This window comes from Solanum dulcamara, chromosome 10, assembly GCF_947179165.1.
Source record: "Solanum dulcamara chromosome 10, daSolDulc1.2, whole genome shotgun sequence".
Taxonomy (NCBI): domain Eukaryota; kingdom Viridiplantae; phylum Streptophyta; class Magnoliopsida; order Solanales; family Solanaceae; genus Solanum; species Solanum dulcamara.
The window spans coordinates 9,269,782-9,293,674 of NC_077246.1; the positions used below are offsets into that span (position 1 = coordinate 9,269,782).

A 23,893-nucleotide genomic window follows, 5' to 3' on the forward strand; every position below is an offset into this window, starting at 1 on the left:
AGGGCACATGGGTGAATTCAATCCATGTTATGAGCAGCCTTACATACCTATAATTCGAAGAACAATTAAAAATTTGGAAGATGGGAGTGAACCTTGAACCCTAGCTTCTCTCTCTTCTCTAATCCTTGCCCTCAAATAATCTAAGTGTTAAATGAGAGTATATTCATATAGGGTACTCATAAGGGACTCAAAATATCCCCAAAACATCGAGGTTTTGATCTGAAAAGGATGGGAAAAGACAAAACTATCCCTCATAAAAATCTGATCAGAAGATCCTACGAATCACTCTTACATGTTGTCAAAATGTATACGTGTCATAGACCCAATTCATCTTGTCAACCCTTGGAAAAAGCTAAAAAATGAGCCTCTGATCTATGTTTACGACCAATGTTTATGACCGGTAAACATTTTTATGGTTCGTAACTTGTTCCTACAGGTCGTAACTCTAGGTCGCAATATTTCCTACAGGTCATAATATTTTTTATTTGACAGTCTTTAGTAAAATGGTCATAACCTTTTACTCTAAACTCCAAATGAGGCCAACTTGGAGGAGTTAGAAAGAGGACACAAATATATTTAATTTGATAGATCATGGGACACATAAATCTTAATATTATGATAGATATGGTCATTTCAAATTGACTATTATATGAACTCATCCGAAAACTAAGCCGATAGAAATTCTTTGGGATTGACTTGGTGTTATAGATACCTTATGACTCTAAATCACATCTAATACTCTTTAAATACTTAGGAATTGATTCTAGATCATATATATAATTTGAAGTCTTCGAGTTCAAGCCTATACACATACGAAGAATGGTCTGAATCTTAGCATAAAAATTATTTAGGTGTAACAATATCTCCCCCTTGAGATCATTTGTCCTCAAATGATGAGGAAACCAAGGACGGACACTAGGAACAAATAACAATAAAGACTCAATTATTCAACCAATCAAATGCTCAAAATAATTTACTATTCAAACTCAAGGATGGACATACTAATTCAAATTAAAAAAAGGGACATTACCTTCAACATTCTCATTGATAGTCACGAATAGATGCGGATATTTGGCTTTCATATCTTCCTCAGCTTCCCATGTGGCTTCCTCAAAAAATTAATTCCTCTATAAGAATTTGACTGAGGCAACCTCTTTGGTCCTCAATTTGCGAACCTGATGATCAAGAATTTGGATCAGAATCTATTCATAGGACAAGTTATCCTTAACTCTAATACTGTCAATAGGGACTACCAATGAAGGATCTCCCAAGCTCTTCTTCAACATCGAGATATGAAATACCGGATGAATGACTGCTAGCTCAGAAGTTAACTCCAACTCATAAGCGATACTCCCAATCCTCCTCACAATTTGGTAAGGACCAATGTATCGAGGACTAAGCTTTTCCTTCTTTCCAAACCTCATGATGCCCTTCGTGGGTGAAACTTTCAAGTACACCCAATCATCCACCTCAAACTCTAAGTCTCTCCTTCTCACATCGGTGTAAGATTTCTGGCGGCTTTGGGATGTATTTAGCCTATCTCGAATAACCTTCACCTTCTCCATAGCTTGGTGAACAAAATCAGGCCCAATCAACTCAACTTCACCAACTTTAAACCACCTAATTAGTGATCTACACCTCCTCCTATACAAAGCTTCATAGGGATCCATTTGAATATTGCATGGTAACTATTATTGTATGCAAACTCTATGAGAGGTAAATGATCATCCTAATTTCCTTTGAAGTCAAGTACACATGCCCTCAACATATCCTCCAATGTTAGGATGGTGCGCTCTGCTTGGCCATCTGTCTGGCGATGAAAGGTTATACTAAGATTCACCTTTGAACCCAATCCTTTCTAAAAGGATCTCCAAAATTGGGAAGTGAATTGAGCTCATCTGTCTGAGATGATAGACAAAAGAACCCCATGCAATCTGACAATCTCCTGAATATATAATTTTGCATAATCCTCTACGTTGTCAGTAGTCTTAACTGCCAAGAAGTGGGTTGATTTAGTTATTCTATCCATAATCACCCAAATAGAATCATGTTTCTTTCGGGACTTCGGCAAACCTGTAATAAATTTCATATTAATCATCTCCCACTTCCATTATGGAATCTCTATATTTTGAGCTAACCCACATGGCCTTTGATGCTCAACTTTAACCTATTGGCAATTCGGGCAATTGAAAATAAATTCAGCGATATCGCTCTTCATTCCACTCTACCAATAGACTTCCCTCAATTCATGATACATCTTTGTAGAACCAGGATGAATAGAGTATCTGGAACTATACACTTCAGCCATAATCCTTTTTCGAACATCATCAACATTCGGGACACACAATCTATGCTGGTACCACAACACACCATCTCCCCCTTTAGAGAAAACCATCCCCTTTTGTTTGTGAATAACTTCCTTCAATTGAAGGAGGACGGGATCTTGGTCTTGATTCTCTTTCACCTCTGCCATAAGGAAGGATGCAGACCCATTCTGAACATTAAGTCCACCTTCAATATTTTCCTCAAGCTGAACTCCAATCGAGCTAATCTATGCACCTCTTTAGCCAATTCTTTCTTTCCCTCCTCTATATGGGTAGTGCTACCCACAGACAGCTTGCTAAGAGCATCTACAACAACTTTAGCTTTACTTGTGTAACAACCCCTAAAATGTTGTATGTCGGTATTTCAATTCTCGACGAAAATAATACAGCCTCTGTATTTTGGGCATAACCTTTCATAGGTTGGTCCATATTAGGTGATTCAAATTTTTGAGTAACCACAACATCATTACCTACAACTTTCATGAATCACATATCTTAAGATTCAGAGTATAAGTAGATCAAATAAATTAATCTTTGCAAGATATAGTGTTGTGACGGAATTGAGTGTTTATAGAAGGAAATTCATATCTCACCGTAGGTTGCTCCAAATTGGTTGATTCTTGAACGATATGAAACTAGACTTCCATATCTACAATTCTTATGAAGACACCAAATCCTAATAAGGAATTTATCTTATTCAAACGCAGCTCCGAAAAAGAGTATTCTGTTAAAAAGAACTCATCTTACCTACCATGGAAAGATCTAGATACATTTGACATCACTCATGACATAAATTGTCCTCCATTTAACATCATCCATGACATCAATATATTCCATTAAATTTTCAGATTTTTATTTATAATTATTTTATTTATTGTTAGGTCCCTCTTTCCCACCTATAAATACCCACCTTATTTCCTCATTTTATTCATCAAGCTTTCTTAAGCAACTCTTCTCTCTATATACTTCTTCTCAAATATAGTTTTAGTTTTAGTAGTATAAAAATACTACTCCGGTGATTCTTATACTCCGGGTAGTACACAAGACGCTCCAGCGAGAAGAAAAGGCTAGGGGTCCAAGAGTGTTCTAATTCAGAGTAAAGCTTCAGATTTAAGGTATGTAAGACTTTCATAACATTGGATTGAGTTCGTCCATGCGCCCAATATTTAAATTCATTATAATTGAGTTATAGTTGAGTTTTACCCAAATCTTGAATTCTAAATGAATTAATTCTTCTTTTATTGAGTTAGATATATTATTGCATTAATATTATTATTATTGTTATCTCTCATATTATTGAAATTATTGTTCATGGCTATTTTCCCATGAATCCTAATTGATTTGATGTTCATGAATATTTTTACACATGTTTTGAGTAAAGATGTTGATTTTTTTTAAATATTTTTATTGATAAAAAGAGTGATATGAATTAATATTATATATGTATTTTATTGAGTTTTGAAAGAGCAAAAGAGTTGAGTTTGAATAAATTCGAGTAAATGATGTTTTGAGCAAGATGTTTTGATGAGATGTAAATAATGTTTTTGAAGTATAATGATTGATGAAGAGGTAATGAGATGAGTTTGATAATTTAAATTAAAGTCCAATGAGACTAGATGATGAGATTAATATGAGCATATATTTTGAGAGTAGTATTGAGCACCGAGTTGGGTAAGAGTTTAATTGACTCAAACCCCAGAACTACGTAGCCAGCGTAGGATAGAGGCTATGCCTCTTAAGTCCCCAAAAGAGGACTTTGATGAGTGGATCCAAGATGGTGATGTCCTTTACCCTCGCAAGGTATTGGATGAATGTGGCAACGACATCACTTCGTTGTATCATTGCTAGCTCATAAGTGATGGTTGTCGGTTAGAGAAACTCCCAACTGAGTAAGCATTGCTTATTACTATTATTTTTATTATTATATTTTAAACTTGTATTACATATTGATGTTGAGATGATGTTGAATTTTGAGCTGAGTTTTCTTGAGAGGAGTTTATTGATATCTGTCCTTACCTTCCTGCCATTTTACATACTCGTACATTCCACGTACTGACGTCATTCGACCTGCATCGTTTTATGATGCAGATACAGGTGTTAGAGATCCTCAACAAGCGTTTCATTGAAGATCATTATTTTTCAGCTATTTGGTGAGTCCTTCTTGTATTCGGAGGAACTCTTTATCCTTTAATTATTGTTGAGTATTATAAGGTAGCCATGGACATGTCATTGGCACCATCTAAGAGTATTACAGGCTTCATAGACAGAGTTTGATGATGTAATCGGAGTAGTTCTTCTTAGAAACTACTTCTTCTAAGAATTATCTATTTTTCCTTTGATTATGACAAGTCCACATTAGTATTCTTAAGTCTTCCGTTGATGAATAAATAAGAAATGAGACCAAGTGGTTCTCTCGAAAGCCAGAAATGGTTTCTGTGTGCCGGCCACGCCTAGGGTACCCTCTCGGGGCATGACAACTTGGGTGGTAGAGAATGCTCTTATCATAATCCTTGAGCAACTCTAGCCATCTCCTCTGCCTCAGGTTGAGTTCTTTCTGACTGAAGACGTATTGTAAACTCTTATGATTGGTGAACACATCAACATGCACTCCATAAAAGTAGTGGCACCAAATTTTAAGAGTAAATACCACAGCTGCCAGCTCAAGGTCATGAATTGGGTAATTTCTCTTATGAATCTTAAGTTGTCTTGGAGCATAGGCTATCACTTTTCCCCTCTGCATCAACACACAACCCAAACCAACTCTAGACGCATCACAATAGATTAAAAATCCTCTAATCCATCGGTCAAAGTCAAAATAGGAGCAGTGGTCAGCTTGGTCTTCAATTTCTGGAAACTCTCCTCACAAGCATCAAACCATTGAAACTTAGCCTTCTTTTGGGTCATCTTCGTCAATGGTGATGATATGGATGAGAATCCCTTTACAAACCTTCGGTAATAGCCAGCCAAACCCAAGAAGCTTCTTATATCTATTGGGGATATGGGTCTGGGCCAATTTGTCACTGCCTCAATTTTCTGGGTATCAACCCAAACAACATCTCCAGATATAATATGGCCTAGGAAAGCAACTGATGCAAGCCAAAATTCACATTTGGAGAACTTTACATACAATACCTGGTCTTTTAGAGTCTGTAGGACAACTTTAAGATGATAGGCATGCTCTTCCTCATCCTTGGAGTAGATCAGAATATCATCAATGAAGACAATCACGAACATACAAAAATACGGCTTAAATACTCGATTCATAAGATCCATAAAGGCTAAGAGTCATTAGTCAACCTAAAGGACATGACCAAGAACTCAAAATGGACATAATGGGTCCGAAAAGCTGTCTATCTTTGAGAAACAAGTGGCACCCCAAAGTTGGTCAAACAAATTATCCATTCTGGAGAGAGGATATTTGTTCATTATGGTGACCTTGTTCAGTTGCCTGTAATCAATGCACATTCTAAGGGACCCATCTTTCTTTCGCACGAATAGGATAAGAACGCCCCAAGATGAGACACTCGGCCTAATGAATCCTTTATCTAAAAGGTCCTTCAACTATTATTTCAACTCTTTCAACTCAGCAGGAGACATTCTATATGGAGGAATAGAGATAAGTTGTTTATCAGGAAGAACATCAATCCCAAAGTCGATCTCCCTATCAAGAGGGACTCCGAGCAGATTCTCAGGAAAGACTTCGGGAAACTCATTAACAATCGAAATCGACTCAAGGGATAGAGACTCAACACTATCATCTTCACTCGCACGATGTGATAAATACACTATTTCGAGATTTACTTTCCGGCCCTAAGGTAGGAAATAAATTTACCCTTAGGCACGATAGGACTACCTTTCCACTCTATGACTGGCTCATTCGGGAATTTGAATTTAAGGATTCAAGTACTACAATCAACAGAAGCATAACAGGCATAAAGCCAGTCCATACCAAGAATCACATCAAAATCAACCATGTCCAACTCAACTAAGCCAGCCAGGGTATCCCTATGATATATTAACACAGTACACTCCCTATATACTCTCTCAACTAAGATAGAATCACCAACAGGAGTAGATACACTGAAGGGTTCTAGAAAACACTCAGAAATTTTATCAAATCTACTAGCCACATAAGGAGACACAAAATATAGCGTGACACCCGGATTCATCAAAACCTAAAAATCAAGAGTAAAGACTCAAATCATACCCGTCACAATGTATGGGAAGTTCTCCTGATCTTGGCGACTACCCATGGCATATAAACGGTTTATACCGCTGCTTGTACCTAAACTAGTGCCCCTCTGATTATCTCTAGCCAGTGGTATGGTGGTAGAAGGCTGGGCTCTGTTGCCCCATGTCGGACACTCCCTTTGAAAATGTCCCACTTTGCCACATTTATAATATCCATTCTTTCCCTCTCTGCACTCTCCCAAATGAAGCCTACCGCACTTGACACAGGGTGGCTTTCCCTTCAAACCTTGAGCCACACTAGCCTGGGCTCTGAAATTTTGGTGACTCTGTCCTTGCTGATCATACATGTTAGGCGACGCAGGTGCACTTGTTGCAGATGGGGCATAGTTGGAAGACCTTTTCTGAAAGAAGGACCTGTTGCCCTTGCTCTGTCTCTATTCACTCTCATGTCCAACTGATTTTTCCATCTTGCTCAAATGCTCTTCCTTTTATTTCCTCTTCTCATCCTCTACCTGTTGAGCATACATCATTAATCTAGAAATATCCATGTCAGAGATCAACAATGATGCCTTGCACTCCTTCTTCACATGTCTTCCCAATCCGGAGATAAATTTCCTCATCTTTGATCTCATATATGGGATCATCTCCGGAATATATCTGGATAGCTGGATGAACTTCAGACTATACTCATTAACTGTCATACCCTCTTGTTTCAAATTCATAAACTCTTCTACTTTCTCTTCCCTCAATTCTCTAGGAAAGAAGTGATCAAGGAATGTTCCCTCAAACTCATCCTAAATAGCAGGATCTGTATCCTCACCTCTACTTTCTTTCCACTGGTTATATCAGATATTTGCCACATCTTTGAGCTGATAAAACACCAACTCAACCCCTTGATCTACGTAGAATGCATCGCTTCTAGGATCTTCCACATCTCATCAATGAAATTCTGCGGTCCCTCATCAACCTTGGAACCCGTGAAGACCAGCGGATTCATTCTCAAAAAATCTTTAATACTCATGGCAACAAACAACTCTTGATAACTAGAGATATGAGTTGGTGAACTCTGGCTACCATTTCGGGTGGCCACCAATTGAGTGAGCATAGCAATCGCTCCTAAAAAATTTGCCTCCGAAGTTGGTGCAAGATGAGTAGTAGGCACTTGAGGTGCCTCAATATATCTTGTGGGTCGCCCCCTAGTCCTTGGTAGGGGCATCTCTAACTGTGAAACCTTTGTGCTAGTAGCGTTCCTCTGAATTACGGTATATTTTGGAGGCATTATCTGCAAACGCATAACACACGAATTAGGAATAAACTCTTTCGCACGATCTTAGAGTAGGAAGAAGTGAAACAATTCCTAATGTCCCATAACCTTCTTATTATAAGTGTGATGCACAACATACCCATAAGCAAGAATCTACTAGACACGACTTTATAGACTCCCTATGACTCTTGAAAACCTAGCTCTGATACCAAGTTTATCACGCTCTGAGAGGGTACCGTAGACGTGGTCGGCACTCGAAGACTATTGCTGGTCTTCAAGAAAACCACTTGGTCCAATCACATTTTTATTTAATCACATTTGATCAGCGGAAGACTCAACTTACAAGAATACTACTCATAAATAAGGCCAAAGACCAATTATATATCCAATCAACAACTAATAAGAATGAAATTAGTCAAAACGACAACATTATCAACACTTTAGTCTATGAAGCCTCTATCAACGATCTAAGAGGTGACAATGATAGGTTCATTGCTACCACAAATCAAATAAAGGAAAGCTAACTCAAAGTTGAAAAAACAATTACGGTATCCTCCAGAAATAGAGAGGACTCACCAACTAGCTGAAAGCGAATAGATCCTCAATGGTGCGCCCGTTGATGATCTCTAGTACCTATAACTGCATCATAAAATGATGCAGGACAAATGACGTCAGTACGTGGAATGTACGAGTATATAAAATGGCAGAATGAAATATGCAACAAGGTAGAATTAAATCAACCTAAAATCTCAACTCAAAAAAAGGAAGATGTCATATGACTAAAAACAAATATGATTTAGACAATACCAATCATGTATAATCCATTTCAATCCAACTCAGAATACTATCAAGACCTATAGGAGAGTTTCTCTTATCCGACAACTATCACTTATAAGCTAGTGATAGTACAACAAATCGACGTTGTTGCCACATCCGTTTATACCTTGTAGGGTAGGAACGAATCAAAAATCATGGACGTTGTTGCCACGTCCGTTCATACCATAGTATAAGAATTAGTAATATAGGAATCAACTCGGGTTCATGGGGATGAAGACATGAAGCATTTATCAATTTCTCAACTCATCAACATCAATATAACAAAATCAAGTTAGTAGATGTAAAAACTCATTAGGACATAGATTTCTAAAGAAAACTAAATTCATATGAACATTCAACTCAAAAAAGATGTAGGGAACATGGGTAAATTCAATCCATGTTATGAGCAACCTTACATACCTGTAACTCGAAGAACAATTAAAAATTTGGAAGATGGGAGTGAACCTTGAACCCTAGCTTCTTTCTCTTCTCTAATACTTGCCCTCAAATAATCTAAGTGTTAAATGAGAGTATATTCATATAGGGTACTCATAAGGAACTCAAAATAGCCCCAAAACATCGAGGTTTTGATCTAAAAAGGATGGGAAAAGACAAAATTATCCCTCATAAAAATCTGATCAGAAGATCCTACGAATCACTCTTACATGTTGTCAAAATGTATACGTGTCATAGACCCAATTCATCTTGTCAACCCTTGGAAAAAGCTAAAAAATGAGCCTCTGATCTATGTTTACGACCAATGTTTATGACCGGTAAACATTTTTATGGTTCGTAGCTCCAAGTCATAATATTTCCTACAGGTCGTAATATTTCTGATTTGACAGTCTTTAGTAAAATGGTCATAACTTTTTACTTCAAACTCCAAATGAGGCAAACTTGGAAGAGTTGAAAAGAGGACACAAAGATCTTTAATTTGATTGGTCATGGGACATATAAATCTTAATATTTTGAGATATATGGTTATTTCAAGTTGACCCTTATACGAACTCATCCGAAAACTTAGCTGATAGAAATTCTTTGGGCTTGACTTGGTGTTAGAGATCCCTTATGACCCTAAACCACATCTAATACTCTTTAAATACTTAGGAATTGATCCTAGATCATATATACAATTTGAAGTCTTTGAGTTCAAGTCTATATGCATACGAAGAATGGTCTGAATCTTAGCGTAAAAAATTTCGAGGTGTAACAATAGTATTTAAATATCATCTAGTATGTAAATAGATGATCTACGGCGAACTTTGGATTCTTAAAATTACTTTCTTGGTTGAGGATCATGGTATTGGTTCTAGAATTTTCTGCTCTATCCGGAAACTAGGATAATCAATTGGCCTCATGAAATCTCTTTTCAAATATGAAATTTTTGGCATATGTGGGTCATTGAATTTAGCGCTTTCTTTCTCTTTTCAAATACTTGTTGAAATCCTCAAAGGATTCAATGGTAAACTTTGGTTTCATGGACGATCCCTTTTCTAATTTTTCAAAAAATGGGAATCTTTAGTATAGATTGTTGAAGAATCATGTCATAATTGGGTGTAGGGTTCTCTTGCTCCCTCCTAGTTGAAATATTAATAATGATATCTTGTTTCTCCATAAAACTAGGCATAGGTATCAAGTCATTGATTTATGATTTTTTTTTTTGATTTCTCCTTCACTAGTACTAATTTTTCTTGTTCCTCCTTCGCATGGAAACATGCTTTCCTCATGTGAAAAATATAGATGAAAACAAGTAATTATCGTTCTTATTAAGGGTAATCTGATACGTTATAGAATTCTTATCTATTGATAAAGTACTAGGAATAATGTTGATTGTAACGAGGTTGTTGCTGTTCAAGAATAACATAAGGTAATTCTGAAATATTCTCAAAATTTTGATAATGATTTGAAGGAGCATTTTCTATTAAAGTGGTAGGAATAATGTTTTTGTTCGCAGGTTCCTCTCGAAGAAAATCAAATATTTTTGGCAGGTCTTTACATTCATCAAAATTAATCAAAGCCTCATGGTATAATAGAAGAATTAAGGCTTTGGTTATCAGTATTCATGTCACCGTTTGGAGCTTCATCCATCTTTATCAATGAATATAAAAAAAAAAATCATGCATGAACAAGTTCATTTATCACAAAATTAAAGTTGAATTTTATTCCTTTTTTTGTATGTGATTTAAATAGGATTTTTATTTTTATCAAGATTTTTTTCCTTTATTTTTCCCATAATATAAACAAAAAATAATAAATAAATCATTGTGGAACCACTACAATAATAAAAAAAGACTCAATTGGTAAAATAAGAAAATGAAATCATCTATGCGACAAGATTTATATGCAATTTAATTCATTAAAGTATATTAAGAAGTAGTTCGTTTAACAGGACAAAAAAGAGAAAGGAAACAAGATAATCTTTCTAGTGTTAAGGTGTGTATTTTGGTGGAAAATATTATTAATTTCTGATAAAGCAAATTAAGTTTGAATAGCATGTTTATTTGTCTTTCAAAACGATCTTTTTAGTGTTGGATCCTCAAGGTTGTTTTGTAATTTTTACTTCTTTTTTCCTATTTAATCCCCTACATAGCGGTGGTTAGCTGTATATGACTTGCGGAGAAGGGTTATGTAATTTTAGAGGTGACTAAATGTGTTTTAGGGATATATTTTAGTTTTAAAAGTTGAAAACTTGAGAGGTTTGATCAAAGTTAACATTTGAAATTTGCAAGGTTGAATCTGAATTTTCATGATTCCACTAGGATTGGAGAATGATTTATGGCTTAGTAGGAGGATCGGCGCAGTTTTTGAAGCTTTTAGTGGCTTCCTGAATTTTTGGTTGGATCTCTAATTTTATTAAATTTTGAGTTGACCATGGTTAATAATCGGCCAAGGCAACCCTAAATGGTGATTTGACATTTTCAACGGGTCTGAAATTATTTTATGATCTATTTATATAATTGATTTGTATTCGAGGGTTTTCGAATGATTTTTGAGAGTTGAATCTTAGTTTGGACATGTATTTAAGGTCGTTATCAGTTGTATCTTGTGCAAAACATATTGCTTCTTCGCATTCACGGGTGCATGGTCGCAATCAAGGAGAAGGAAATTATGAACCGCATCCACAAAGGACCCATCTTGTTCAAGAAGAAGAGATTTTTGGCTAGGTCACGATTGTTTATCACATTCGTGTGGATGGGCGCGGTGGAGCCTCAGGTTTAGATAGGGCATCACATTCGCAAAGAACACCATCTAAGGTTAAAGTTAGAATAAACACAGATAATTTTACTCATGTTGATGAAACTTCTTTCTCTTCTTCTCCTTCCCTCCTCCCCCATCCCTTTTATGATATTAGTGCGGATACTCTTTTAGATACTGAAATCTAAAAAAGACATTATGAGAATTTGAGGAAGAAATAGATGAGGAAGCAGAAGAAGATGAATTAGATTATATACCAACTAGTCTAGCTATCAAAGCTCCAATTCAGACTTAACCTCAGTTTGGAGTTGACCTTCCCTTTGTACCTCATATTAGGAATATGGCCAAGGTGGAACGTGCAAGAAAAATGAAGAAAAACCCATCATTTTGTAATAAATGTAAAAGAAAAAAAAACACATGAAAGTGGCGGGGATGGGGGAATTTAAATAGACATTTACTAAATTTTTTTATAGAGGCATATATTTGAAGTCGATTTTATTCTGAATCCCACCGATAGACACTTTTACTAGCACTCCTATTGGATCTGTAGGGGGTTCTAATAGGAGCGGAGCGCTTGTGCAAGTGTGTCAAGCGATACCCTTTCATTGAAAAAATTATGTTACATAAATAGGTCAAATTTTGATTTTATATCTCTCTCTCTCTCTCTATATATATATATATATATATATATATATATATTGACAACTTTTGACACAAGGTGAAGAGTTAGTGCAAACTTCAATGTCTTTTTTTTTTTTCATTTTGTGTGCTTATTACTTTATATTTTAACGCCCCTCAATAAAAATTCTCACTTTGCCACTAGGTTCTAATATTATTCAAACACAATGAAGTAAACCCTTCTAACCCCATGGTTACACAACGTCCATGTAACAAAGATAGAGATCATAAAAACATCGCAAGGATGGTCGTTATCTGTCGATTGCGTTGTAGTTTTCCTTCAAACCTCAATTTTATCACTTATATACAAGTAACATATGATCATGATTTTCAAAGTTTTTCTAGAAGCACAATTAGAAGTGATTTTTTAAAATTTCAAAGTATATATTGTCAATATATGTGTTGCATATTTTACTATTTAGATTGAAAGTGTCTATCACTTCTGATATAGATCGTAGTATTAATGGTAATGATTATTTAACTTTTATAACTCATTGGATTGATCAGGAAAGGAATTTACAAAACTTCATTATGTGTTATGAACATGTTGATGAGAAAAAAATTGGTGTTTATATGTCTACTACTATTCTAGAAATTTTAGAAGTATATTGTCTTCTTGTCAAAGTGTTGAGTGTCACGTTAAATAACACTTCTGCTAATACGTGTGTTTTTACTTACTTAAAAGCTATATTTTTTTTAATAATTAACAGATTTTTTCATATTAGATGTGCATGTTATGTTTTAAATTTGATTGTAAGAGATGGTTTTGGAGTTATTTGATTGTGGTTGTAATGAACTGAATATGCTTGTGCTGAATTTTAAAGCTAATTAATAAGAGTAGTAGAATTTATGAATTTAAAGAATGTTGTATATCGAACAATCTTTCACATAGAAAAGTTTCAAAATAAGTTGTTACTAGGTGAAATTCTTTATATGAAATACTAAAAGTTGTTTATGCATATCGAAAGTCTGTACAAATGGTTTTAATGCACATAATATTGATCCCCTTGATCAAATTACTGAAACAGATTGAGATGAAATTTTTGAGCTTATTAAATTTTTTAAAATGTTTTATGCTGCTACAAAATAATTTCTGAAATTTATTATTTTGCTATTTCACAAATCTTATATTATATCTGTGGAATTTCAACATAGTTTGTAAAATATAATCTATATTATATTGAAAACATGAAGATCATTAGAAATGTTGATTAAATTTTTTGTCATTTATTAAAAGATCATACAATACACAATACTGCTTTTAACTATTTTCCTCAACTAAAATTATAATTATAAATAAACACTAATATACTCTCTCAAGCTCTCATGTCAACATCCTTACCCTTAATCAATTTAGTAAACCACCTGCAAGACTCTTACTAACCACCTTGACTCAAATTTTTCTTATCAAATATGTTGCAGACCATCTAGACTGACAATACAGTGCAAGCTAGTGAATAAGCAGAAATCCCATTCAACATCCTGACTCATAATGCTCTAGTTATACGAAATATGAACCGATAATCACAACTTAGTAAAAGAGGTAACATATAATTATGATCACCATCAGAAACATAATCCGAACTTAACATTCACAAATCACATGATCCATAACATTACAACAAATCATATTTGTCTCATCACACCTTTCAAGTAACCCATACTATCAAGGGTCGTTAAGACAACATCTACAGTATTTAACATGCAATTTCAATCTACAAAAGAACCATTTCAGCATTTAAACACAAATTCAGACTATCATGGACCAACATGTAACAATTATATTACGAACAAATAAACCTATTTCATGGAACCCACAAACAACTGTTAGTGTACCGGTATGGTATCCGTTTCTATTGTTAGTATACCGACGTGGTATGTGTTCCAATAATAGTATGAACCGATATGATACCCGATCCAATAATAGTATATATCAATGTGGTATCTGATCCAATAATAGTATGTGTCAGAGTGGTATTCGGTCTGATATCAACACATGTCACAATTACAACTACAATGAATAGCAAACACACTTGCACACCCAAGTAACACAGTCATTGCACGCAATTGACCACATTTACCATTTCAAAATAAGTTTTTATCTTTTTTTTAATCATATATCATGCATATAATACTAACTAAGCAATTGACAGGCATACATAACATAAATGGGAAAACAACAACCATCGCCTATCCGAGAGAATTTGTTTTCGAATATTTCACGATCACCATTCGATTATCCCCAATTACCTTTCCTAGGATGACCCAACAAACATCATAAGGACAACAATAATTAATCAAGTCCACTGTCAGCCTAAACCACGGCTAACCACGCATTCAACCATCCGGACTCCATGTCCGAACTCCTATGCATGAAATATATCAAACAATCTAAAAGATATTATATACGTAAAGACAGGTCTAACAACTTAGTAAAGAAAGCCTAGCCTACTTGGATAAAGAAAACCTAGCCTACTTGGATGCTAAGCAACTGCTGAAGAATCTAATTCACGAGTTTCTGGCTTCATGGAGGTGAACCGATGGAAGCATGCCTAAAATCCATGGGTTGTATCCCCTCTTTGTGATAAAATCTCTCCTGCCCCTTCTTCCCAAGCTTAGAGTAGTTTTTTGAGGATTTTTGGAGTAACGCTTGTCTATTTTATTACTATAGAGGAAAATAAAAAATAAAAGAATCCGCATTTTCGAGGTTCTGTCCTGACGAGCCCGCTATAGAGGCCCTCCCATCCCGCTACAGCGGCGCCGCCCTAGCGAAAATATGCCCATTGTGGCAGGATGATGTCAGCTCGAACCAAGTTCAAAATCTGAACTTCTCATCATGTCATCCCATTTTATTTTGACAACATACTTCAACGTTTTTAGGTTTCTGCATGAGGTGTGTTTCCTAATAATAACGGTTCAAACCTTACACTAGAGTAGATTATTTTCATTGTATGCCAAAAATATTGGTCTCGATTATTCTGATAATGAATGTGATCTTGATTCTTATCTTAATTAGGAATTGAAACAAATTAGGATGAAGAAGGCAACAAGTAATTCTTTACCATGGTGGAGAATGCGTGACAAGTCATTTTCATTACTTTCAAAGATGACTCGAATTGTACTGGTAATTCAAGCATCACCAATAGCTTCAGAGGTTGTTTTCAACGTGACAAGATCTCAAATTAGATATCATATGCACTCATTAGTAGAGGACAACTTGAAGATATCCGATTTATTCAAAGATTAGATCAACGCCATCGAACGAAGAAATTTTGAACAATTAAAATTCCACCTGAGAAAAGAAGAATATAATAAAATAGCTGGCACTAATAGTGATGACGACATGAAAGTTATAGACCATCAATCATCATTGCTAATTCCAAAAAAAATCCCGAGAAAACTATAAACTTAGAAAAAATATTTATATGAGCATATAACTATTAGTATGATAATTTGAGATCTATTTCAAACTGAACCCTTCCTGAAAGGTGATTGAGTAGATGAGATGTTCTTCTGATATTTGTAATACAATTTTTGTATCATTGTGTTTGCAATTTGAATAAATTTAAAGGCTTTAGCCTTGAATTTAATTGATCATTGTGTTGCTTGATTACTTATATTTAATACACGACCCCCTTTTTTTTTCTACATATATAAATACTAAAAAAAGTAATTTAAAGAAACTATAATAAACTTATAATTTTTCATAACATTAATAAATCAATTCTTACTTAGCTATATTTTCATTACTTTAATTTATCATTTCTTACTTAGCTAAATTTTTAAGTCTTACTTACTTCATATTTGAAATTATTAATTATTTCATACTAAAGAAACTTTTATGTAAGTACTGAAGAATTTAATTTAAAGAAACTTTAATAAACTTATAATTTGTTAATTTATTTTTTGGACTTACCTATAATTTAAATAATTTTAAAAAAATAAAAAATAAACGTCATGGGGCGGGACGGTACACCGGTTCAGCCCGGCGAGGCCCGGTCCCCGTTAATCTTTTTGTCCCGTCCCGTCCTCCATGACAGCCTTAGATTGAACTTATATACTACTCCCATAGCATAATGTTTTTCAAATAAGTATGTGTAATTAAACCCTTTCCAATTAAACAAGCACTTAAGTTTTCTAACAAGATAATATGTAAAATAAGATCGTCATCCTGAGTCACATATTGAGCATTTATCATTTTCAAAATTTTTAAATTGAATTTAGACTTTATCGACTTATTTCATATCATGATTCAGGTGTTAAAATCAGTAAGGTTTACTCTTCCTTTTCGATGCCCGTAAAACTACTGTCAATAGTTTACTTCTTGAAAATGTTTTTAAAAAAATATTACTACGTAATTTTTTAATATGCCTATATCTGTGCTTTTGCTTCATTGATTTGATTCTTTCAATAGGTACCGAGATTTATATTGGAGAAATCTGTGAAATTTCACAATGATGGTGATGGCTATACAAAGAGATTTATGGTTAGAGATTGATTCCAAGAACAGTTCATTGTACGACATATATAGGATCTTTCTTCGATATATTCATCAAAATTGACTCCGGTTTCCAGTTCAATGAATTATCAGTCACGTCGAGGTAAGGTTTCTTCTGTTCCACCAAATGACAAGATTCTCAGGAGATATAGACAATGTGTTAACACATGTAGCAGTTTTTGCACCGTGTTACAAGAAGATGACTGCACTCTTCTTGAGCAGCTCGGGAACTTTCGCTATGCAAGGTTAGCTACATTGCTAAAAAGAACAAAAGAATTAAGGGTATAAGATATTGGTATTTGCAATGAAGAATTAACTGGTATTTTCTATCTGGCATCTAATGTTGTGATGGTGATCTCATTCCCTGTACTATGTTCATTATCCGGTGTATTTGTTTCTACGAAGAAACCTGGTTGTTTAGCAGGTGGTAGTACACCTTCATTGTTTAACATCATAACCACTGAAGACATAGTTGGACGATCTTCTGGATGATGTTGAACACACAATAGACCAACATGGATTAATCGTATAACTTCAGGTGTAGAATGAACATCAATGGGGAAGTCCCCGAGTAATTCCATTGATCTACCTTCTTTATAGAGTTTCCATGCCTGTAGATTTTAATATCTTGTTAGCATTACCAGCTTTGCGAGATATTTATTGATGGACAACAAAAAACACAACTCTTACATGTCCAAGGAGGTTAAGGTTATGGTCCGGATGAGAGAATTTTCTGTTCCCTTTCCCACTCACAATTTCAAGCACTAAGACTCCATAGCTAAATACATCTGACTTCACTGAGTAGACACCATGTACAGCATATTCCGGTGAGAGGTAGCCACTGCATAAAATGTACGCAGAAATTAGCAATACTGATACTGGAAAGCATACTATGATAATCTCAAGGTTCTTCTTCTATTCCAGTTTCGAAAATGACTCAGTAAAAGATCATCTTAAGAGTCTTACTATGTTCCAACTACTCGGTGTGTCTTGGCTCCAAACTTGTCGTCTTCACAACTTCTTGCTATACCGAAGTCTGATATCTTTGGATTCATGTCATTGTCAAGTAAAACGTTGTTAGCTTTCAGGTCCCTGTGAATGATCCTCAACTGAGAATCTTGATGCAGATACATAAGTCCCCGAGCAATCCCATTGATTATGTGAAAGCGCTTAGGCCAGTCTAATACCCTGCTTCGTGTGTCATCTGCTAAAAGTTTCATAGTTGGATCATTAATTCACACATCAGATAAAAGTGAGTGGAATCAAAACATCGAACTAAATCAAAACTTCCTTTATAGGAAAAGTAATAATAAGAACATTACTTTATGCCAAGAGGATTATCTAGGTACTCCTACAGGGCATCTATAAACTGAAAAGCAAATACTAAGCAAAAGTTTTTTGAGAAATCCTTACCAAATATAAATGAATCAAGACTTCCATTTGGCATGTACTCATAGATCAACATTTTTTCTTCTCCTTCGATGCAGCATCCGAGAATCTTCACCAGATTTCTATGTTGAAGTTTCACAATATACATCACTTCATTCATGAACTCATCTTGTCCTTGTGTGGAAGTCCTTGATAGCCGCTTCACAGCTATTTCCTGTCCTTGTTCAAGCACACCCTAAATATCATATCTGTACACGTTAATTTTTTTCAATACCGAACATGAAAGCCAAAACCATACAATACTGTTTTATACTTCCAACTAAAAGGTAGAAGCACAAAATTTGAAGAATTGTGCAATTACAATATATTTAATCAAGTTTAGCTGCTGTTATATAACTCTTCCGAAATCATAAAGCCGTTAAGCCATTCCTAAGATTAGATATTAAAAAGCACACATTGGAAGACAAGTTTTCAAAACTTGTGGCAATTCTGAAATTTTTTGGATATTTTGAAATTCATGCATCAAATGCTCCTTCCTCTCAATCCCTGCTCTCCATTTCTTGATGAATTATGCATATATGTTCTCTTTGTAATGCTTTTTTATTTTCAATCACATTTTTATCGAACAAGTCTGAAGTTACTGTCAGTCTTCCTGAATCACTCTATGCTCAATTATGTGGATCATGAATTGCTTATTTCATGTAAACAACTGCAAAGCTATAAGTGATTACCTTGTAAACAGGTCCATATCCACCCTCTCCAATTTTACTCACTACTGAAAAGTTGTTTGTAGATTTAGCTATAGTAGATAAGTCAAACAGTGGTAACTCATATTCTTCACTGTGGTAATCCATCTTGTAATTGCCATTGCGCCCCCAACATCCTGCCAAAAGGCCGATGTACCAAATTCAGTTTGGCGAACACTAGATAAGAAAGATTCTCTTTTGAATTTGAATTTGAATTCATCTACTATTTATATTCCAAACAAAATGACTTGTTGAGTTTACCTTTCTTTTTCTCTGAAGCTAGCTTCCTTCTTCTAATCCAGATCACTAGGCTTAGGATTACCAAAATCGCTCCAGCTGATAATGGGATAGTCCAGGAGAGAAGTTTCCCTTTGTGTCCATTTGATTTATCCTGACTAGCTGCAAGTATTCAATCCAAATATAGGTAATCAGTTAGATTTTCTCCATCAGCTGGTTAGACAGGACTACATTAAAGCTCTTTTATTTGTCTAGACATCATGGTTACCGGTTCAGCATAACTCCACTCTAACTCATTTTTTTCTCAATCCAGAGACGTAGCTGTGTTAATTTCATAGTATTTTGTTCTGTTAAAACTATGAGTTTTACTTAGTCGTTAAAGTACAACATGTTTGATATGAAAATAATGGTTAAAATCAGATTCAATTGTCAACTGCCCCTATCGGACATAGCATTGACTACCCATTCAGAAGGAACTGGAGTTTTATCTCTTTCCCATTCAAGAGTTCTTATGCGTTTCCACGCCCCTTTGAGACACCGAAAAATGGACAAATTCCTTTTCTTAGGAGCACATACAAGATTCGGCACTACAAAAGGATAATGGTAAGTTGATAACCTTACCATTAACTACTTCATTTATAAATTTCATAGTAGTCATTGGCAGTGTCTACAAGAAAATTCAGATTTTCTTTATCCAGGTCTCCTGCAACACATAAATTTTACCATTCTTTAAGAAATCAATCACGCACTATTAATTTCACGCTTTCAGCAATAAACTTACCTAATTCAGAGGCAGCCATTCTAATGTAGATATCTTGTCCTTCGTTGGGTAGCTGTCGAATATCAAGCAGATCTTCAAACCACAGTAAGCAACCGCTTCCTCCATTGCGTATGTCAAGATTTGAGTAAGCCATACAAGAGCAATTTCTCAAGCAAAATTTCCGGCATTCTTCAAGGTTCATAGTCACATTAAACCATGAATTCCGCGTGTCTGGTAATTTAAGTTTCGAATACTTCAAAAACACATCTCCCTTGATGCAATTCAGCCCTGTCCTCCTAACACAACCACTTGACCAATCCGCCTTCCCCCAATCTTCAACATGTTTAGGTTCGAACTTGTCTAAACATCCACATACCGGAGAATTCAAACTATTACAACTACCATATCCTCCACATAACTTATAAGTATCACAGTTGTCCGTTGGTAACGAGAGGTAAAGTACCCAACCTTTATTCCTATCACCCCACGTCCATCGTTGTAACGCACCATTCTGATTCAAACAAAACCTTGTTATAACCGCAGCCAGAAGGTGATAACTAAAATAAACTTCAGTTTTAGTTGAAATGACACCAAATGTATAAAACTGACTTTGTCTTGAACTTGTTGCTCCGCTAAACCTTAGACCATTCCATGGTCCAGATCTATATATCACCTTTGAACCTTTCTTCAAAATGTTCTGTAAGTAACCAGAAGGGTCACAATGGTACGTATAATCACCCGGAGCTGGATCCTCCTCGCTCTTCCACGACGACAAATACACTTCTCTTCCAGTCACAAAATTCCACCCAATTTTCATACCGGGCAAAAGGGTATCAGTTGGGTAATCAAAACTCTGCCAAAGAAAACCCCCAATTTCATCATCAGCAACGTCCTTCACAACAAGATTTCCGGAATCGAGCAACTTGGCAACGGGGTTTTGCACAGATCTCGAGGTATTCGTAGACCATATGATGTGGTTAGTATCATTCATTATGACAAGTCTTCCTGGTTTGATAACTTTTAGGGTACCCGAATTAGTTGTCAGAGGTGCTTCTCTATTGGCAACCCAAACAACAGTAGTGACAGAAATGTTGCTATACCATATACCAACATAACGATTTTTGGAATTACCTGGTCTGAAAAAACCCATTTGAAAACTTCCACCAGATGAAGTAATATTGGGTTCACCATCTTTGAGAAACTGAGTTGTTGTTATGGTATCACCTAATGAAATTTGGTAAATGGAAAGTAAGTAGAGAAGGAAGAAGAGATGAATAATTGTGTCTACCTTCATGGTTCGAAAGATAAATACAGCTTATTTATTATTGTTGGTCTTCCATTTTTGGAGCTCTTTGCTGCACAATGAAGGCTAGTATTACTATTATTGGCTGGTTTGGTCGGGGAGACGGACAAAATCAGCCATCAACAGGGAAAGTCTTACGTGGTCGTTTTCACAATGAAGATTAGTATTACAATTACTGGTTGACATTTTTAGTCCTTTTCACTTCGTGGGATCGGGGAGGTTGGTTTAATCTTATCTCACCAATATTGAGAAGCTCAATTAAATCATAAATCATACGCCCCTCGTTGATTTTTAAAATTTATGATCTAAAAGAATTGATGGATAGTCTCTTCATTTATTTTTATTTGTTCATTATATTAAATATAAATGTCTAATAATATTTGTCCAATTTATGAAATTAAAAGATAAGTTACACTTAATTTCTAATTTACTCTTATCATTACTTCCTCTGTATCTAATTACTTATCAAATTTTGACTTGACACACCTATTAAGAAAATAATGATTGATATGTTGAATTTATCATTTTATTCCTATTAATTGATAGAGTTTTAAATATATTTACTTACTATATTTTTCAACGACATTAACTCAATGTTAATAAATTGAGGGTATAATAGGAAGAACAAAATTGTCTTTTCTTGATTTGTCAAATTTGACGAGTAAAAAGGAAAATTAAATTAGGAAATATTTGATAAATAAATAGGAACGGAAGGAGTAATTAATAGTCATTTTCTGTCACGATCGAAAATCGGATGTGATGACACTCGCCTAATCCACCAATACAAGTCGTCCTAAGAGTCTGAACAATTCAAAGTAAGCAAAAATGAAACCGGAAATGTAAAGTCTAATATGATATAGATAAGGATAAGCGAAAAATAAATTTTAAACTATCCAAGAGTTGGTGTCACATGTACAATCCACTACTTCATCAGAAAAGAAATAGATACAAGTCTATATGTCTCAGTCCTCAAGTAGAACAAAACATAAAGTAAATGGACGACGAGAGTCTGCCGAAGAAGACAAGCTGCTACCTCTCACGCATCTAGAAGCTCGACCCGATCAAAGGAGTACTAAGAGTAGGAGGAGTCGGGCTTAGATCCTACATAAATGTAGAAGCAAGGGGGTGAGCACTAACAACACGGTACTCAACAAAATGGAAATTAAACCCTAAGTAAAGCAATGCGGAACACAGGTACTCCTGATATCCCAACCACAATTCTCTACAGCTACACACCTGCACTCAGACAACTCAATCTATATAATTTATATCACAATTATACTAGAATACTAGACAGTCTACAAGTAGAAAGTACTCATACGTCCTCACCACCATACTTAAGCAAACATAGGAAATCTCAAATCATAATCAATCACAGGATGAATAGATGCAAATATAATGTCAAACATTGTGAAACATGTCTATCCTACGATACACATCCGCTGATCACCTCAGACCGGAACCCATGGGGTCCTCACATAGATCATATATCCCATGAAAAAGACTTCGGCCAATATCTGCCGGAAGAGACCTCGGCCATAATATTCTCTGAAAAAGACCTTGGCTGCCGGAAGAAACCTCGACAAATCACCTCAACTGGTAGAAACCTCGGTCTCAATATTCAGTACCTCACTCATATCATTTCTCCTTTATCACAGATATAATACATGCACAAATAATAATTGAAACATGATAAATATTCATATAAGATGTCATATAATCTACAATCACACAATAGATCAATGTCCCGTGGTTCACAACACTTAGAATATTAACCCTATCCGAATTTTCACTATTACACTCTAACTCATATAATTCAATTCAATTTAATGACCTAACACACCCTAATTTCCTTACATAGGAAAATACAAGGTTCAACATACTTAACAAATGTTAGAATTTCACTTGTCTTTAGCCAAAAGTCATGAACAATCCGAACTCAAAGCTTTTCCCCTACGACGATACTCCAAATCACCACAATCGAATCAAATATATACTCACAATCACATTTTGAAACTATTGACACTAAAATCAAGCAATTCTGGTGAAAAGGGTAAAATGGTCAAAAATTTCACATTGAAAATCAAACTCGGAATCTGATTGTTTTTAGATGAATTAATTATCTTGGATTAACTATCCTGGAATAAGTTATCCCACAGTGTATATGGAATAACTTGACCCATCTCTATGGTATAAATGGTGGGATAAGTTATCCCAAACTTGACAACCAAACAAGACAACAAAATTTTATCCCTAGACTATTTTTTTATCCTATGACTATTTTTTTTATCCCTCACACCAAACGACTCCTAAGTGATAAATTATTTCTTGATTTTCTAAAATTAAAAGTAAAAGTGAACACGTATTTTTAATATAGTAAACAAGTAAAAGTGGATGGAGAAAGTACTAAAATTGAAGAATAAGATAGTAGGAACGTATTAAAAATAAATGTTTACTTTTACTTGTCCAATTTAAAAAATCAAGATTTAATT

The 23,893-nt window shown here is 35.0% G+C and overlaps 1 protein-coding gene across 2 annotated transcripts; it reads right to left on the reverse strand.

Annotated features, from left to right (window-relative positions):
• Positions 1 to 16,948: 16,948 nt before the first annotated feature.
• On the reverse strand, positions 16,949 to 21,623 carry LOC129871304 (G-type lectin S-receptor-like serine/threonine-protein kinase At4g27290). Of its 2 annotated transcripts, none has more exons than XM_055946205.1 (7): positions 20,120 to 21,623; positions 19,363 to 19,500; positions 19,087 to 19,238; positions 18,380 to 18,590; positions 17,933 to 18,173; positions 17,657 to 17,807; positions 16,949 to 17,577 (listed from the first exon to the last, which is right to left on the reverse strand). In XM_055946205.1, exons 1-7 carry the CDS (start codon positions 21,390 to 21,392, stop codon positions 17,293 to 17,295), a joined length of 2,451 nt encoding a protein of 816 aa, XP_055802180.1. In that variant the 5' UTR covers positions 21,393 to 21,623; the 3' UTR covers positions 16,949 to 17,292. The 2 variants fall into 2 exon arrangements, with proteins under 2 accessions (XP_055802180.1, XP_055802181.1); XM_055946206.1 differs by having other exon boundaries at positions 17,933 to 18,170; positions 20,120 to 21,622.
• Between the last annotated feature and the right edge of the window lie 2,270 nt (positions 21,624 to 23,893).

What these genes read in the sequence shown, in the direction of transcription:
- LOC129871304 (XM_055946205.1), bottom strand. Translation starts at nt 21,392, where the DNA reads ATGAAGGTAGACACAATTATTCATCTCTTCTTCCTTCTCTACTTACTT. An exon ending in AATGGCTGCCTCTGAATTAG is followed by an intron (nt 19,501 to 20,119) that starts GTAAGTTTATTG and finishes GAATACTTGCAG; the next exon opens with CTAGTCAGGATAAATCAAAT. An exon ending in CACCGAGTAGTTGGAACATA is followed by an intron (nt 17,808 to 17,932) that starts GTAAGACTCTTA and finishes CATTTTATGCAG; the next exon opens with TGGCTACCTCTCACCGGAAT.